The 19,604-nt window shown below is 45.0% G+C and overlaps 1 protein-coding gene across 3 annotated transcripts in view; it reads left to right on the forward strand.

Annotated features, from left to right (window-relative positions):
* Positions 1-19,604, forward strand: part of VWA3A (von Willebrand factor A domain containing 3A) — a 528,715-nt gene that overhangs the window by 95,626 nt on the left and 413,485 nt on the right. For all 3 annotated transcript variants that reach the window (XM_078665117.1, XM_078665116.1, XM_078665118.1), the window contains exons 9-10: positions 210-335; positions 16,260-16,368. In XM_078665117.1, the coding sequence (XP_078521243.1) occupies positions 210-335; positions 16,260-16,368 (235 nt within the window). The remainder of the gene's footprint in view (positions 1-209; positions 336-16,259; positions 16,369-19,604) is intronic.

Here is a 19,604-nt window from a genome sequence, read left to right on the forward strand (position 1 = left end):
ATCTATCTATCTATCTATCTATCTCTCTCTCTCTCTCTCTCTCTCTATCTCTCTCTCTCTATCTATCTATCTCTCTATCTATCTATCTGCCTGTTTGGATGATATAGTGATGGTCAATATTCTATATTCACCCAGCACCATGCTCTCCAGCCTAGTCTTCAGTGTAATGGCCTTAAATGTTATATTATTTTTTATTTTTGCTACTGTAGACTACATGAAGCAAGACAATGGGTTCAGCAACTGCAGCCTAGTGGTGGATGCAACTTGCTTGGCGCTGTGAAGAAAGTGCTTCTGGTTAAGGAACTGGATTCCCTTGTGATCATTGCTGGAAGTTGGTGAGTTTGGTTTTTGTTCTTGGCGCATAGGATCTTTTAAGGTAAACTGTAAGCAGTAGTGAGTGTTATAATAGAATTTTATATAGTTTGTAAAGAGTCATTGCAGCATAATACTGATGTCACAGTGCGTGCATTAACAAAAAACACAGTTGACATGCATTAAAGCACTTCTATGGGGGCATGGACTATATGGCGGTGGCAGCTTGAAGTTGCTGCCAACCCCCTTTTGTTATCTGCCCTGATCCTTGCCTGAAAAAGGGCTCTCAAGGACCCACTGCTTTTCTGTGCATCCCGGCTGACCTTGTAGCTGTTGTGTTGGCTGGAATCGGTAAAACTAGGGAGGCAGCGGCGCCATGGGTCCCCTATTGCGGCCTTGGGTGCAGCTGCAGACATTTTGGCCTGCAGAGGATGGGCCCAGGCTGGATGGGAGATGAAGAGGCAGGCCGACCTGATGTTCAGATGTGGCCGCACGGCAGAGGACCGAGGGCCACTTTGTTGTGCTCGGACCCTGGAGGGTTAGTCATCGATCCGGCTCAGGGGGGGTTCCACTTGAGGCTGGTGGGCCCTCCTCGATCCTTGGACTGGAGCTGTTCTCCGGCGCTCCACAGAGCCCTCTCCTTTGAGGGGCTCCAGTCGGCACTGGGGGAACTCCGCCTGCTGTTGGCCTAGTAGGAACCGCTGAGGGGCACCTTTGCTCCTCCCCCACATTCATTTGGATGCTGGCATGCTAGGGGTCCCTCCATCCTGAATATGCATCCTGCTGCTTGCTAGAGGGGCAGGGCCACCATTGAGGGGTGCTCCCCTCATTTCCTCCTGTCCTGTGGGGTGCCGTGCCTACTTACTCCCAGGAACTAGGGAAAGCAAAGTGTGTCCCTCGCCTTTGCGGCCCCTGATTCTCCCTGGGGCGCACCCTGGACCCTTCTGCACCTCCAGGGGCCTGTCTGACTGACCCAACCAGTGGGGTAGTGGTGGGTACACAGGTAACCCGGCAAGAGGGGCCCTCTCATAGCCTGATTACATGGGGCCTCACGGATAGCAGTGACCTTGGCCACGAGTCTTCTGCACCATCATGAGGCTTATACTCAGACTGGAGGCCTTGTTTTACCCGGCTTGTTGACCCTGGCAACTGGCCCATTCTGAAGCTACCCCATTCCTGGAGGTGACTTGGGTGCTCATGCTGCGGAGATGCGAGCAGGCTGGGGTGGACATCCCTGCACTTAATCCTTACTCCACCAGCAACTGTACCCCACGTGTTCCGACGCTTGTAGCACCCCAGCAGCTCATAATGCCTACAGGTTAGTGGGCCGGTCATCTCCACGGCCCTCTAGACTTGGCCTACCCCAGCCCAAACCAAAACGGACCACTTCACTACGATGTAGATGGGGCCTGAGGGCTCTGGGGAATCCTCCGGAGTGGCAGACTCTTTGGGACACGCCCAACCTGATCTGGCCACTATACTCAAGGCGATACATGATTTGAAAGTGGCTTTGGAAAACATGGTGTAGGAAAGTGCCTCTTTTGGATATGGTTAGCCCCTATATTTTTCCTGCAAAATTAAGTAATTTCAACTGTAAGTGCACAGGGTTCCTGCCAACCAGGTCACCTGTGCCATAAGCTCTTTCCCTAAACTGTACCTTTTGTACAGTTGGTACAACTTCAGTACCCCTTGTAGGCCCCTAGTGAATGGTACCCCTGGTACCTAGGGCATTGGCACTGAAGAGGTACCCCAAGGGAGCAGCACAAATTGTGCAACCCTAAGGTCCCCTCACCAAGGCCATGCACACTGCCATTGCAAACTGCGTGCCTTGGTGCTTACAAAACTGAAGAGTCAACATGGCACACATCCCTGTGTGCCATGCCCACAGACACTGTCGAAAATAGGTAAGATCCTCTTATAACAGGCCATATAGTCCTAAGGAAGGGTGCACTATATCTCCTGTGAGGACATATTTGCATGAGCAGATATGCCCCTGCAGTATCCATTTCTATTCTTGGATATTGTAAGGGAACAGGGAAGCCATAAGGAGTACATGGGTTGTGGACACTCGTCATTATGAGTTCCCCAGCCCCATGATGGCTTTACTGTATTAAGGGATGTTTGGTATCAAACAGCTGTTCTTAATATACCTGCACTAATTCCAGTGTCAGATTTATTGATAATTGCACATAGAGGACCCCCATAGAGGGTGTGAGAAGTTAGCCTGGCGTATGATGTCCACTATTCTAGTGGGCACCTTGCACCAGTCTAAACAACCCTTATTGATGGTGGTTGTAAAGTCAACCTTATAGACAAGCTATCCTAGTGGTAGCATGGACCAGCAGTCATAGGCTAAGACTTCATAGAGCATGTGAAGCAAGCTGTTTTATCAATTATAATTCCTTGAATAATAAATAAAAGGACACCACACAAGGTATATATCAAATATAGATGTATTTATTTCTAACACAACCCCTCTGCACTCTTTATGAGGTCAGAGGTAAAAGTACATCAGAAGTTACTCAATTAGCATACGATAAGTTGCACAAATACAGTTATGCCCTAGGGGCCTCACAAACCATATACTAAGTAAGTGGTATAAGAACCACAACAGAAACAGTGAGTAGGCCTAGGCCCCAGGGAATCGCTGGGGCTACACTAAACAACCAAAGGTTAGTAAGTAGGAGGCCCATGGAAGACGCATGCAGTGTCTAAACACAGTCGCGAGTTACCAGTGACTTATAATGGAGAACGTAAAAGTTACAAAGTTACTGTTTAAGGGCACTTCCAGATGGACTACGACAAAACCCCTTTAGACTAGGACACTTCGAGAGTCAAGACCCATGGGAGCACCGGAGTACTCGTGTTACCTCACCCAGGGAAGCCGGGTGCATAGGTGCCTTTTGGTGTCTGGTTTCGTTGATGCTTTCAATGGAGATCTGCAAAGAAGTGCTGCAGGCGGCCAGAGGAAGAGTGTCCGGGTTGATCCAAGGGTGAATCGAAGATGTGAAGAACCTGAAAGCAGAGGGGACAGAGTCTGGGTCACTAGTCAGTGACCAGGAAGGAATCAGGAAGGAACCAGGCGATGTCGCGATGATCTCAGGTGAAGAGGTGAAGCTTGTCTCTGCAGCCACGAGGACTAGGAGGTGTCCATGATGACCAGGAGCAAGATTCGAGCTGTCCCATAAAGGATCTAGTTGACTGCAGTGTCAGTATCTGGACTGGACCCAACAAGCCTTGGCAAATGCAATCCACGCAGGAAGTGAAGATGGGCTTCGGGTCAGACCAGCAAGGTCTGAGGAGCTTCTCCTTTGCAGGGAAGCTGGAGCAAACCTGGAGCAACCAGGAAAGCAGTTTGGTTTCAAAGGTTTGTCTTCAGGAGGCTCACTAGCCAACGCGCTAGCAACCGGGAAGATGCGTCGAGCTGAAATGCAAGAGCGGGCCCCACGCGGCGCTTGTGGAGTGTGGAGGGCTGAGCTTCGGTGCAAATGGTGCTCGGGTCTGGGGCTTCTCATACCCCAATGCACAACTTCGAGTTACCTCAGGAGTCGATGCAGTTAGCAAAATGCAGGATGTCCAGGGTGTCCGGTCCCACATCTCTCGTGTCCGCCACGGGTCTCATCTTTGCTGTGGATGTGGGTCGGAGTTGGAGAAGTCTAGAAGTCTAGTTCCTGTGTCGCTGAGTCTTCGGGTTCCGGCGGAAGCATCGACAAAGCAGACTGGCAAGTTACTGATGGTGCCTATTTGCACAGGGTGGTCACTCCTTGACCACAAGGGAGATGTCTTCAGTCTTCTAGTCAAAATAGAACGTCGAAGGTCCAAGAGTTCTGTATCAAGGTTTCGTTCCAGGATAATCTAAAGTCCTGGGGACACAGCTCCTATACTTATACTAAGCTAAGGGGCTGGATTACCTGCTAGGTCCCTCCTATGGGTGGACCTGGGAAGGGGGTGGTTACACCCCTTTCCCTTTATCCAGTTTAGTGCCAGAGCGGGGCTGGAGTGCCCCAGCAACTAGTTTGAATCGGGCTATGCATGGAGCACCTTGTGTGCCCCAGGCAGTGTCTCAAAAAGCATCTGCTGATGCAGCCCTCCCTGTCCCAATACACATCTGCCTGTCTGGGGAGGTGCTGGCACCTCCCTGGACAGGAAACTATTGTCCAGGCCTCCTCTGCCGGAGTTTCGTCCAGCAGCAGGAGGTCAGACTTGTGTCTGTGGCAGCAGCATCCATTTTGTGATGCTGGGGTTCTGTTGAACTTTAACCGGGTAAAGCAGTAACATACATATCTTTTCCCTCTAGAAGGGTGGAATGCTACCCCCGTCGCCAGAATTGGTGGTGGGGGGGGGGTAGTATTCCAAAGTGTTTGACACCTCACACAACATGTTTTGATAAAGCCAAACCAAAGTTAGCATTAACCGCGAGGATTATAATGCACTTAAGAGTATATGGTATGGCTATATCATAGAACAGCTATAAGGAGATGGTTCCAAAAGCTGCAGAGTGGCTCAGCTCATGCTAGGGCACGCTCTCACATAAAACCAAGCACTTTGCCTCCAGGATTGTCGAGGCCTACCATAGGAGTGACTTATAGGTGCATATGTGTCTATATATATATGGGTAGATATAGGTATACTATATCTAAGTAAGGGGTGATTACACCACCTTACCCAAGCTGAGTGATCAGCCTGTGGTGTCAGTTTGTATGGCCAGCCGTATGGCCAGCCAGGGGTGGCATAATACATGCTGCAGCCCCTGGTAGGCCTTGGATGCACCTATGCCCTGGGTACCTATGGTACACTATACAGGGGCTCACAAAGGTGACCCAATACCCAATCAAGTATGTACCTAAAGTACATGGTATCAATTTAGAGAGAGAACAGCTGGGCGGTGAGTCTGATTAGCAGGCCCACAGCTCACTAAAGTCGAAAAACCAGAAAATCACAGCAAAAAAGTGGGGATGACCATAGGAAGCAGATCCTACTCTCCTACAGAGGGGTCCCCTGAAACCTACCAACCCTTAGTGTGGTCACCGACTGGTCGAAGCCAGCCTGTCACCATCAGACAGAATTCTGACCTAATGGGGTGAGCGCCAGTGCGCTCGGAGATCGAGAACAATGCCTGTCATGGGCGAAGGTGTTCACAATTCCCCCTGGTCAGGAGGAGCCATCTGTGGCTGGAAGCTTCAAAGACCTCGCTGCATTTGAAACAGAACCCCAGTCTCTCCTGATAGAAGGAGCAGGCCCCCCTCCTGTCCTCACCCCTTTTGGTGGGAAGACAGGTGTAAAAACGGAGAAAGAGTAGGAGGTGTTGGTCCTCAGGCGCTGGAGGTGAGGTGAAGTATATTTGTCAGTGCCCACCATCTTGCAGATGGTGTGACTTCTCCAATCAAGGATAGGGCTATGTCCCCCTCCGACAGCAGGTGGGCATAATAGAGCTTGTAGACACCCCCAAGTAAGGGGCCCATTGGCCCCTACCTGTCACTCCCTTGTAAACGCCCCTAAATTTAGTATTTGGGTGGCATCCCCAGACCCTGAAACTAGATTCCATATACACAGGAAGAAGATCGAATGAAGAAACGCTGTTGGACCGAGAACTGCAGACCTCATGGTGGAATTTGGGTGTAAACTCGTGCCTGCCACCACAGTACTCGACAATCGCCACCCTCCAGGCGTCTCATCACCCGGATCTCCGTAATGTTGTTACCACATTCAGCGAGGCCAAGTGCAGGGTGTCCTCTGGGGAAGTCGATGTGACCACCCTGAAGCGGCAGGTGGCGGCCTTTTGACCTCTGCAGCTGCAATAATCTGTGAATAGTGGGCTTCCTGGAGGGTACAGAGATGCCTGACGCTGTTAAGTTCCTGGAGGACTGGTTTTGCTCATGGGTCCTGGAGTTTGCCCTAATGCCTTGGTTTTTGGTGGAGCGGGCCCAGCAATCCCTGGCCCAGCGCCCCCTCCCCCCCCCCCCACCCCCCTTTTCGGGCCCCTGCAACGGCCCTTGATTGCCTGGATCTTACACTTTTGGGATAGGGATGCGATCCTCAGAGAGGCCTGAGGACATTCCAAGCTCTTTTTTCCAGAAAACACATATTATGCTATTTCCTGACTATACTAGAGCTCTCCAGCAGCGCTGCTGCTCCTTCACGGAGGTCAAGCAAAAGCTTTGGGCATTGAACCTCCAATATATATACTACTCATCCTGGGAAAACTCAAATCTTTCTTCAACTTAAGTCCTTTTTCTTTGAGATCCTTAAGCAGGCTTGGGAGTGGGTTGAGGAGAAAAGAGACTCACGTGCTTCTTCAGATCAAACAGTACCCAGTGGCAGATTGTTCCGAGGCACTACCGATTGCCTTCTGAGCCTCGGAGGAGGCGGCGGACCCTTTCTTAAAAATCCTGTAACTGCGATGATGGCCCTACAGCCAGGACAGCAGGGACTGGCAGCTGACTGAGTGGGGCCTCGCCAACATATACCCCTGAGAGAGAGGCCTCCGAACTGGACCCTGTTTAGGCCTACTTTTATGGTCCTGGGACTAAATTAGTTTGTGACTGTGTCCCTCGGAGGCTGGTGCTGTTCCTTGGTACTGTATGCTGCACCTGCCATGACTTTCTCCGGCACAGTGATTTCAGTCTTTCCTTGTTTTGTTTTTTCTACCTCCATTGAGGTCCAGTTAGACCTGAAGCTAAAAGATGCCTTTTAAATATCTGGGAACCCACTGATTTGAATAGAAAAGACAAAACTTGGGTCACGCTGGGTGTAATGGTGGCTAAACAAGGCCTGGAAGTCAGACATAGACTGGTGTATGGCCAGAGAAAAAACTGTGTGCGTTGCACGTGGGTGCCCCAAAAATGGTCCTCTATATGGAGCAAATGGTGTGTCTATCGGGGTAATACATGTGTCCCACCAACTATCCCCACATTTGAAGAACCGTCGATGCCGAAACTGTTGTAACTCACTATGTACCATTTGTATGCCCTATCATTAACAACTGTATTTATGTATCCAATTCTGCACTGCCCTTTTTTTCTAACTTGGAATGTCGATTCACAACTGTTTAATAAAAATAATTGCCCTTGAAGATGCCCGCCAGCGCTGGAGGGCTAAAATGTGTAATATTTACGAGCACGGGGGTAAGTCGGGTAAACTTCTTTACTGGCTCACCACCCATGACACCGTGTTTTCCTTCGTACGCCAATTGACGGATGGGGTCAGTTGCCACATGTCTCGGACCCCTAATACTCTGCAGACCTTTGCTACCTTCTATCGGGATCTTAACACTCGCAGACTCCATCCCCCCAGGAGGTTAAACATCCCCTATTACGTTACATTCCGCTGCCTACTATCCTCCCTCCCTCATCTATGAGTTTGACAAGCCCATCACTGAAGAGGAGAGCTCCTCTGCTCTTTCAGATATGCTGGCCGGCAAGATGCCTGGACCTGATTGCTTCCTTGTCGAGTACTGGTGGATCCATACTGAGTTGATCCCCTTTCTGCTTACATTCAATGCAGAAGTTGCCAAGCAGGGTGCTTTCTCCCCAAATTAGATCTCCCCTCAACAGTAGTTCTCCTCAAACTAAGACATCCCCGAGAAGTGCTCTTTATACAGGCCCTTCTCCTTGATCAACATCGAAATTAAGCTCCATGCTAAAATCCTGGCCAACCGTAATTCGAGACAGTTCTGCCCCGTCCATTTATTAATCGGCAATACACAGGTGGCACATCTTTTTGGTTTCCTAGAGCTAGGCTTTTGACATGAATGTCATCAGCGTCACTGACAAACAACCCAAATGAGCATAAACTGAGGGTACAGGTGTATGTTAAAATAAGTAGGAAATAAGACAGAATCCTGGAAAACATCACAGATGTTTATTTTCTTGCACTGAAGGAGAAAGGAGGCATGGACAATGCAAACTGGTTACTCAAGAAGGTGTGGCCCATTTGTGTGATAAGTCCATGTTAATTTGCCAGATCCCTGTATGGGTCCATTGCCTTTGTTTTGGACAGGGCTGGACTGGGAACCCAAAGCAGCCCTATCCCCGGGAAGCTGGAAACCAGTGCTTAATTGGAGCCGGTGGTTTTCAGTGCTCAGCACCACCACTTAATTTTCAACACCTGCGCTTGTGACAGTCTGCCACAAGGTGGCGCTATCTAACTAATTTAGAGATGACCACAACAACAGTTAATTATTAATTTAATATGCATTACAAATGACTATCACCTGCAGCCAAAGCCATTTCTATAGCTCTAGGGGCCTGAAATAGTCTGAATTGTCATACTGATAGAAGTGATGGTGAGTAGTTGTGCTGTTATGAGTGGCAGCATGGCTGGGGCAATGTGTGACGCAAGCTGCAATGGCTTCCTGGTGAGAGCATGGCACGTTTTTTTTTTATTTATTTTTTTACAAATGAAGCACTGCTGGAAACACTTGCTGCTTTTGTTAATGGGGGGCGATATTGCAACAAAAACAAAACTGGCGCCCACTGGTGCAAAACCACCTCCCACCCTTCCAGCCACCCTGGGAAATGCCCTATGCCCAGTCCGGCCGGGGTTTTGGATATAGCAGAGGAAAAAACATGTTTGGCTAACTTATTGTATTCATATCTTTATAAAATTGTATTGTATTGTATTCATGTCTTTATACTAGTTTAATAAATGCATCTTTAAAAAGCATTTCGGAGGTTGACAATTTGGGTGCCTTACTTCGTTATTCTGTTGCAAGTGTTATTTTGTTGCAAGTTGCTACAGAATAACGAAGTAAGACACCCAAATTGTCAACCTCTGAAATGCTTTTTATAGATGCATTCCTTAAATTAGTATAAAGACATGAATACAATAAGTTAACCAAACATGCTTATTCCTCTGCTATTTCCAAAACCCCGGCCGGACTGGGCATCGGGTGGGCGGTGGTTTTGAAGCAGTGGGGGGGCAGTTTGTTTTTGTTGCAATATCGCCCCCCAGTAACAAAAGCAATAATAAAGACTAAGGGGGCTTGCATTATTTGAAATATTGCTTTAATTCCACACACTCAGCAGGGTGATGCAATAATGTCAAACACCTGTTGCTAGGCAGCTGGAATGTTTGACAGACAAAGCTAGGTCCATGAATGCTGCATGCAATCCTCCTTTTATTGACAGTTATACTGTAGAGAGGAGAACTTGAGGGCCACTTCTGAACGAAAGAGGAAGACAAGCTTCACCAAGGATAGACCACAGGGTGGCGTATTAAATCACAGGCAAGGAATATTACTCCAAGATGCTCCTACATCAAAAAGACCAAGAAATAACTCCCAAAGCCTGAAGTGACAGCTGCGTGAAACAGGTAACAGCACATTATAATTGAAGGAAACAGTGTAGATTACTCATGACGACCGACCCCAAGATGGGGGAGAAGGGAAATAATTTGAACTTACCTGGTCTTTAATAAAATCTTGATTTCCTTAATTAGCCACAAGAAAAAGACCAAAGGTCCACTTACGTAAAAATTCAAAGCAGGGTAATAAAAGTAACGTGATCCACGGTTTTAAAATAAAAGCCTTTAAATGTTGAAACCTGTTATGATTTTCCATCTTTAAGTAGGAGTTCTAATAAAAACAAAACAAAAAGTAATTGGAGTGGCCCAACCCCTTGTTTAGAAACCGAGGAATTGAATGCTAAGGCTGTCTAATATCGATCTGTTCTTTTGATTCGAACTCTTGCCTCTTACTTCCACCACTTTACTCTTCCTGTCGATTTATCTCACTCATGAAGGCTCTTTTTCTTCCCTGCCTTTTCCCTTTTCACTGTTTCCTATCTTCCACTTCCTGCTACTTTCTCCCTTTTCTGCCTTTCTCTCTCTCTTGCTCCAGGTCAAAATCTGATGTTGAAGAATAAGTCCAGGTCCCCAGAGGGAGGGGCTGGTCTCCACCACTTGCACAAAGTGAGATCTAAATGGCTTCTGGGGCTGAAGGACTGTAAGATCACCGTTTACCTGGTACAGGGAGCTCCAATCACCTTTCCGTCAATCCTAGTTTCCAGTATTATATAGTCTGCACCCTGTTAGCCCGATTAAGGCTGAAAACTGTACGAAAAAGTTTCGGGGAAGAAATAAAAAATACAAACCAATTTGTGTACCCATTGGATAAGTATTTAATCTCCCTACGATAGTTTTAGTAAGATGCATGTGGCTACTTTAACAATTTTATAACAGCAGGCATTTCTAAATGTATCTATGTATTTAAAAGTGGAAATCTAGATGGGGTGCTGAGGCTGTTGGGGAAGAAGGTACAAGATGTTATACGTGACAGCAGGATTTACATATTTGGATTACACAAGTACATTACATTTCACAATTACAAACTTATATTTTAGGCATAGGGAGGTTACTTTATTTAACTGGATTCAAACAATTTTCATTCACATGCTGATGGCAGAATTAAATGCATATCCACACGTTCTAAAGGCAGTAGCTTAGCCACTAGTCCACATTCCAAAGCCTTTCTTCCAATTGAAATATTGTCTTCTGCCAGATATCGGACACAGAATTTTCTTTGCCATTGACGTGGGAGATACACTGTTTGCGGGCACCACTCACTGCTTACCACTGAGGTAACTCAGGGTTTGAGTTTCATCTATGTACCTGTTTTTACTGGTGGCATTGGTTTATGTGTGTTTATGGGTGCACACGTATGTTGGTGAGCACTGGTGACAGTGTTGGTCTTCTGCTACCACACAGGTTTTGTTACCATTGTTCTAGTAGATCGAAATTTGCTTATTCTGCTTTGTTGGCTCCAGTTCTTCAGTAAATCAATCCAAGTGCGAAACGGCCGCCATCCCAATTTTCATTGTGTACAAATGTCCAGTGGTGACTGCTGCGGAAGGGGGGTGGTGGGGCGGGGCTGGCGGGGTATTGAAAAAATTAAAAAAGGTCACTTACCTGTGAACGGCCGCCACCTCTTCTCCGTCCTCTTGTCTTCCTGACTGCTGTGGTAGCACACAGGCTCCCAGACTCTCCTAACCCAATCACAACGCTGCTGTCACCAGCATGACAGCAACATCGTGATAGGTCTGAACGGCCTGTTTGATCACTTAGGCAGTGCATGGGAGCCTAGGACAGTTCTCCACTCGGCTGTGCAATACAGCCAGGTGAGTAAGTACTAAGTGCGCATGTCGTTTGGCCGTCCTAAGACGGCTGGCCAAACTGTCATGTGCACTTAATGTGCACCAGCCACTCCTCCTCCCGGTGACCCACCCTAACCTGCCCGCGTTGCCCCTACTAAAAATAAAATGATAATAACATTGTGTTATCATTTTATTTTTCCGTTTTTACACTGCTCGTAGAGCTGTGGGGCGACGTTCCTCTGCCTTAGCGGAGAAGCCGCCGCTGCAAATGTAATGGCAAATAATTTGGCATACAGCTAGAAAGTTGCACATAAACACAACTGGAAATTAATTAGATGGATCTAGGACAAAAAGAACAAAAATAATGACAGGCAAGTAGGGAACTGGAACACAGCAGGGCAGGGTACATAAACAGATAAATGGAAGAAGGTGTGACTTAACTAGGTTACAATAAACATAGCTGGCAAAGAAACAAAGGCAACAAGCATTTGCAATGCAATAGGTCTCGCATTTGCGAGAGTTTAAGCTATTGGCATTGTAAATGACAATGCCTTTCATTTATGTTTTAAAAACCAACACGTAAATAAAAGGCGTTGCCATTTACAATGCCAATAACTCAAACTCTCACAACTGCGAGACCTATTGCATTGCAAATGCTTGTTTGTTTTGTTAAATGTCCAGAACTGTAGAAGTCCATCCTCATGATTTAGATGGTGGTTGAGAAGGCTTACTTTCATGTTCGTGTGAAGTTGTGTTGTGAACGTACGGTTGGGAAAAGAGTAATGAAAAAAATATGTGCCTTAGCACACGAAGTTAAGATAACCCCTGCACCGAAGACAAGCTAGAGGCAAACATTTAATAAACAGAATGGAGTAAATTATTAAAGTAAAAAGTGATGACTAACTGGGTAGCAGCGGAAGGGACACTGTCAAGTGTTAAATAAAAAACGATTTAGCAAAGATGTAGGTAAGTGGTAAACGCTGTATACATGCAATACAAGTAAATATTAATAATTCCACTGTAATTTACATATTGTCGTGTTCAGGTCACAAATGTAAAGCACGTTATAATAATTCATGGGTATTGGGAAATGTTTTTGCTTTGTGGTTTGTATCTTGAAGCACACTGAAAACACAACTGCAGGGTGAAATGATTCAAGTGAGAATTTCACTCGTTTTAAGGGCCAGTGAGGGAGGCTCGCTAAAAGCAAACGATCTTATCTGTTCTCTCTGTATCTGGAGTCACCAAAAATGACAGGAAAGTAAATATCGCCATCTGTCCACACATGCCTGCAGGCGGCCGGGAAAACACGCACAGCATAGTAGAGAAGGGCCGATTTGGGAGCTTCATTTGTGTTGTAAGTTATCAGCAGAAGGAGAAAATAGAAAGGTACATTTGTACCGAGATGGCAACTTGCGTGACTAGAGTGCTAAAAAAAATAATAATAATAATATCTGCGATGTCCCGCGTTGTGCGAGGGTAATTGAAGGTGCTAAACTGACCGGTGAAACTGCTGGTGCCTGGAGGGGTGAACTGAGCGCTGAGCACAGGGTCTTGAAGAGCAGGGGTGCGATTTCGAGCACTTCTGCCCGTGTGCCTGTGGCCTCAATCTACCAGTAGAGTGGGGAGAGAAATAGAGGGAGAAAGGGATACGAAGGGCTAGAGTTGGAGAGAAATGAGGAAGAAAGAGCGAGAGAGAGAGAGAAAGAGAGAGGAGGGGGTGAGGGGGTGATGCGAACAGAGAACCGAAAGAAAAGCAGGAAAGTAAAGAGGAGGGGAAGAGAGTGGAGTCAGGAAAGAAGCTTTTAGGGGCGGGACTGCGGATCCCTTTGAAGCACGGCCTTGCGGTCGTGAACAGGGATGTAATTAGAGGGGAGGAGGGGGGAGGAGAAGTGGAGAACTGAGGCCGAGCAACAGATGCTTTAAAGTGGACGCGCTCGAGGCAGGCAGATGGAAAGCGCGTGCAGTAGGGGGCAGATCCCTAGAGTTGCATCAGGAAAGCTAAACCAGCAGGCGGATGCGCGTTCACGATCACATGCACTTGTTGAAAACGCCGGCTGGTTTAGCTTTCCTGATGCAACACTAAAATTCGATCCTATCCATTCCTGCGGAATGGGACAGGCTCGACCTAAAAATGGAGGGTAAAACATAAGAAGGAATGAGACACTGAAGAAGGATGCAAATGAATAGAACTGTAAAGACAGAGACAAAACTGAAAGAAAGCAAATGTTTTACTGTCCTTACATGCAAAGGCAAACACTGTTAGTGAAATAATCATGCACAAAACTGGGCGAGGGTATTGGGAGGGTTAGTACATCTAAAGTGATTTAGTGGTCACAAACCATGCAATTCAGATTTTTGTGAAGTGGTCGCAAACCCTGTAATTCAGGGTTTGCGACCGCTAAATCACTTTTTATGTCCAGACGTAAGTTGCTCTATTCTCATTTCCTCATAGAACTGCTCATATGAACTGAGTAATTTGTTAAACCTAGCTCTTGAGCCAGCAGGAGGTCCATGAGCAGTACATGCCTGGTGCCATTCACTCAGGGCACTGAGAACAATAAGATAATGTTTAGGGGTAAGGCGAGACGCCCTGACTAAAATGATAGGACACCCAAGACTACAGTTTAGTCCCCTGACATAACCATCCCCAGTAAAGGGATGAATGTGAAAACAGCCTAGAAATTGTTTAAAAATGTTTGCTGTTGCTATGAAAAATGTATTGATCTGAAGAACTGTCAAGAAGGATACAAAGGACTGGTTACTCAGATTACTCAACTATGAAAAAATGTTTTGGGATAAGAACGTACATGTCCCTGATTTGATATGTAGAAAATCAGTAAAGCGCAATAAAAAGTTGGTGCTGAGGGGAATGGGGGTCCGATATCCAAGATGAGAGCATGAACATAGAAAAAGGCCAGGAGAAGTTGGGGAAGATAGAAGGCCAGAAACATTGTGTGCAAACTAATGATCATGAAAGATGCAGAAGTCCACTGATGGGCACAGACAGGTGTAGACTGTGTAAAGGGACATTTTGTACTTCTGTTCATTGGCATTTGAGGGCTGGAAGTCCTGATTTAATTATTCTAGTAGATGCTTTAGACATGTAGGCCATAAAGTCTGGTCAGAGTTTACAATGAATAATTGAAACTAGTCTGGCCTCTTTCTTAGTGAGTTAATCTCAGCAATCAAGCTGTTCCATTCCTCCTCTGAGCCAGAACTCTGTGCTTCAGAGCTCCACAGGGCTCTGCCTTACCTTGTGCCATCTCCTTTTCAATGACAATCTGCTTCCACTGGCTGAGTTTCTCAAGGCATACACGCTGATTTAACAGATATGTATCAATGTCAATCTGCTTTGTGTGCAGTTGGATAAAGGAGTTGTTAGAACAGATTGAATGCATGATTGTCTCCCTGACAAAGTGAACTTTGGTTATCCTCAAGTGGTTCGAAGATTGAAATCCTTCGGTTAGGTCCTTCATCTTGTACAGCATTTTTACTTTTTATACCATGAATTCCATGATCCAGTAGCTCCTCTGCTTCATATGACACAAGAAACATACCTGTTCTAAGACAGTTGCCTTCATACCATAACATTTCAAAACTAACACAGAACACCTACTGGACCATAAATTTACAACTTTCCCTTTCTGCATCCCAGCCAATTACAGCCACATTAATATCAATGCAAACGGTCAACAATGACAGAGGCTCCAAACAGTATTTCAAAGCCTAACTTGGAAAGTTTACCGAATACCTGTTGGGCAACCTACGTTGGTCATAGATGGCAAGTGCAAGTCTTCCACCACATGACCAGGAAGGTAAGGTGGCGTGGACTTAGGTTATACTATGCTGCAGTATATGAGGTTAAACTTTGGCAAATAAAAGGTTTGTGTATTTTGAAATCTGCAGTTACTGTTGTGTGTCAGTTGTGTCACATGCAGATGTCTCATATATTCCGTCTTGTCATGACTGTGACCAGCTATGAAAATCATGCTGCTCTCACTGTCATGGCATAATCTACGACTGCATGTATGTAATGTGTGAACAGGTATGTGTGTGTGTGTGTTTGTGTGTGTATTTGCCTCATAATGTGTCTTCAGGATGGTGTTTGTGTGTCTGTGTGCAGGATGTGTGAACAGAGCTGTGCGTGTGATGTGGTGTGCAGGTGCATGATGTGTGAGTATACTTGTGTATGTGTGCCTGTCTGCTGGATATGTCTGCAGGTAAGAATGCTAGTTGGGCACCCATGTGTGTCTGCTGGATGTCAGTTTGCATATAGCTGCTGTATGTGTTGTCAGCTGGTTGCATGCTTCTCTGATACTTTTTAGTGATTACCTACATACAGATTGTGGAGACTAGTAGCAACAGGGTATACTTGAGAATGGCTATGAGGCATAAAAGCTGCCTTTTGCGTATGGCAAGTCATATCCTTTCACTGGCCGTGCCTGCAGAGGCGTCAAAATATTTAGAACAGACCAGCCAGAACATCTCTGCCCAACAGGAACCACACACAGCACACCAGGTTGTAAAGAACAGGGCCCAAGTGACAAACTATAAAGAGAATCAAGGAACCTTGACAACAATAATGTCTACTATCATAGTAGATTTAATTTCTTAGTAAAGAGAATATAATGATAATGTACAAGCAAACAAAAAATGCAGATATTGGGCCTTTTACTACTAATTTTGTGATTCAAATACAATGTTATAACAGGGCAAAGAGTTAGATGTTGAACTGATCACACTATTCAGCCTGGTTGTTGTCCTGTTTCAATGGACTTTATACTTAAAATAATATTTTATATATTGAATGTGTGTGCTAGAGTAGAGATTAAATGTTCCTTAATTTTTCATCAGTCCAGATCAACCTGCAGAGATTCTGTCTGATTTCATTGAACAAAGTACTATTGCAAAACCCCTTCCCATCCATACAGTTGCATTTGAATGTTGCAGTCACCGAGCTCAGGTTAGTGGTTGTTTTCTCCTCCCTAAATTTCTGTCCTGTTCGCCTTCCCTCTCTTTACTTAGCAGTCCTTTGCCTTCTTCACCTTATCATGCTATGTCCATTGCTGTTCTTTTTTCAAACTCTTCGGAATTCTAGTTAGCTACAAGTGTTAGCTGTTGATTTTCCATTGGAACATTGTTTTTCATCAAAATCACTTTCATATGTTGAACATGTAGTGGCTGTTGAAAATCTGCCTTTTCTGCATGATCACCCTAGATTTCTCACATTTGTTGAACCTTATTTTTGTTGCTTTCTTTAGAACTGTGTGCACTTTATCCTCTGTTAACCAGTAGTAAAGTGCCTGTGGTCCTCATTTAATCATGGTTGAATTGACACACTCCTAATTAGTATATCTAACTTGCCTATAAGTCCTTAGTATATAGTACAACGTGTACTCAGGGCTTAGGTAAATGCCACTTGTGGATTGGAGCACATATTTTGCTATCCATTACAGTAGCAGTGCAAACATGGCTTCAGGCCTACCATATGAGCCTGACTGTAGCAATGTAAAAACTACAATTCAGCCAGTCAAAAAAACCTTTTGACCGGTCAAAACCTTTCCTTTAAATATTAACAAGACACCACTATGTAGGCCTTGTAGCTCACAAGGTAGGATGAGTGGTTTTTAAAAGTAGGACCTGTAGAAGTTCAAGTTAACATGTTCTTACAGTGACTTGCACCTAAAAGCTATTTTCACTGTAGGAAGGCTGGTTAGCCCATACGGAAACACCAGAAAGTGATATCAAGTACTAATACCACACCCCAGAAAATGGTACCAGCTATAGAAATAATTGAACAACTATTTCTAATAATTAGTGTGAGAAGTTGGCCTGCTAAATGATGTCCACTAATTAAAGTGAGCAACTTACACCAGTCCAAACGACCCTTATGATGTATGAGGTCAAAGATATCTTTAGACATCTATCCTAGTGGTAGCTGTGGAGAGCAGCCTTCATGTTTAATCTTGAAGGAATGTAAAGCAGCTTGTTTTACTAGACTATCACCTCCTGAATTAATCAAATGAAAGGAGTACCACATAGTAGTTATATAAAAATATGTATTTATTAATATAACACTCTCTATTTACTCTACATGAGGATAGAACACAAAGCACACAATACGAGCTCAATAGAACAGTTGTAAGTAACACAATACACAGTGGGGTCCAGGGAGAGACCAAACCATATACTAAAATAGTGGTATAACAACCACAACTCGGATCAGGACAAGGTCTGGAGACGTAGAATCGCTGGAAACCACCCCAGGTGAGGAGATGGACCCCACGGAGGACGGGTGCAGTGTGCTAACACGGCCGTGGGCTCTGTACAATTCTATGGGGAAGTCACGTTTGCAATTTTACAGTTTAAGGATTCTACTCGGTGGACTCCGAGCAAACCCTTTGGAACTTAAGAGGTTGGAGAGCCACCCCACCCGTGGATAATGTAGTACCAGAGCTATCTATCCCAGAGGAGCCGGATGCATAGGTCTGGAGTGGTGTCGGAAACCGCTGCCATTCTCAATGGAGGGCTGCGAAGAAGTACTGCTGCCGTTAAAGTGACCAGTAGCTGTTGGGCTGGACCCTGCTGTTGGCCTCTGTCTAGCACTCTGTGAGTCTCTGAGTGCCTCTCCTTAGTTCCTGGGGTCCATAGAATTGTGGTTGTTTGGGACTTAAAAGACTAAAGTCAGAAGGTAAAATCTCTGACCAGGATGAACCTGGTTGGTGTACCGGAAAGTTGCGGTCAAATTGAGCTTGGGCCCGGTCTGCCGTGACCATTGACTTTCATTGGCTCGTTGGCTTTTTTTGATGCTACTTGTACTTAAAACTTCTAAATTGTCCTTAATTTCTTACTCGGCTTGGGATTTTTATTTTTTACATTTTGACTTTATTACTGTTTCGGTACTGCATACATACTTTGCACATTGCCCTAAGTCAGACGTGTCTGCTCATTACTACTGCTATCACAGGACTGAGCCCAGGTTAATTTAGTGACTTTGAAGGTTCACCCTGACAAGGGTTGGGATTATTTCTTGAACTAAATAGTTACCCACCCCAAATAATAATACAATTTCTTACACTTAAATTGAAGTTTCTTTTTTAAAAATGACTCGCAGTTTATGGTATTTTCTTGTTCAATATGAAGCATTCTCTAAAGTATTTTTTACACAGTATATTCATGTAGTGGATATTACAGTTGAAGACCAGCATTCCTGTAGGCAAGGTCATTTGGAATCACAGTCATGGTGGGCGTGCTAAATGTGGTACCAGTGTGGTAGTGGCAAGTGGACACTTAAATAATCTGGACTGTCTTCCAGAAATCTTCATCATAGATACCTGACCATGTTGCAGTGTCATGCCAAGTAGGACATTGAAAGAGAAAGACCAAGTAACCCCTAATGAGAACTTGGATTTTTGGGAAAAAAGATCAAATGTAGTGCTTTTTTGGAAACAGCACTTAAACTGATGGGTCTCTGACTATCCCTGGCTGGGTTGCTGTGTGCCCTTGACAATTCCTTTGCAAACTTGCTTGGTACATGGGTCATATTGGATTTCTTTTGTTTACTTAGCGGATTTTTCTCAGAACCGTGTGACTATACTAGAAGATCCTTTGTGGAAATCTACTGGTTGAATTCAGTACCAAAGAAATAGAATTATCTTGCATGGTGCTGCAAAAGTATTCTGAATAACAACATTTTAAATGTACGAGGTAAATTAAACGGAAAGGAGAGTGAATGCCCATGAAAGGAGTTTGGCCATCCACAGAGGCATTAAACCTGTAGGACATAGTCCATTGGAGAAATGCCTAAAAATGACATTGGAATTTACCCCATCATTGATGGTAAACTATGACAACAGCTTCAAGAAGATAAAAGCCCTGTTAATCATGTCATCTCAGAAAAGCAGTCAAAAAATGGAAAATGTTCTGAAACTTTGGACCCCAAAAGTGCTATTAGAGTTAAACAGTTCTTAATTGAATTAACTCTAGAATCTAGATGCTCACCAATCCCAAAAACGATGTAATTAAGATCATTTAAAGCGAGAAAGGGACAAAATATACTTACATAAACATGTTGACTGGAAATTTATGCATAACAAAAGATGTGCAGTGTAAAAAATTGCGTTGAAATATTTAACTAAAAAAATGCACAGATTAAAATTATTGTCCGAATAGAAATAAAAAGCTCAAGAAATAATAAAC

The sequence above is a fragment of the Lissotriton helveticus genome, chromosome 10, assembly GCF_964261635.1.
Source record: "Lissotriton helveticus chromosome 10, aLisHel1.1, whole genome shotgun sequence".
In the NCBI taxonomy this organism is placed as follows: domain Eukaryota; kingdom Metazoa; phylum Chordata; class Amphibia; order Caudata; family Salamandridae; genus Lissotriton; species Lissotriton helveticus.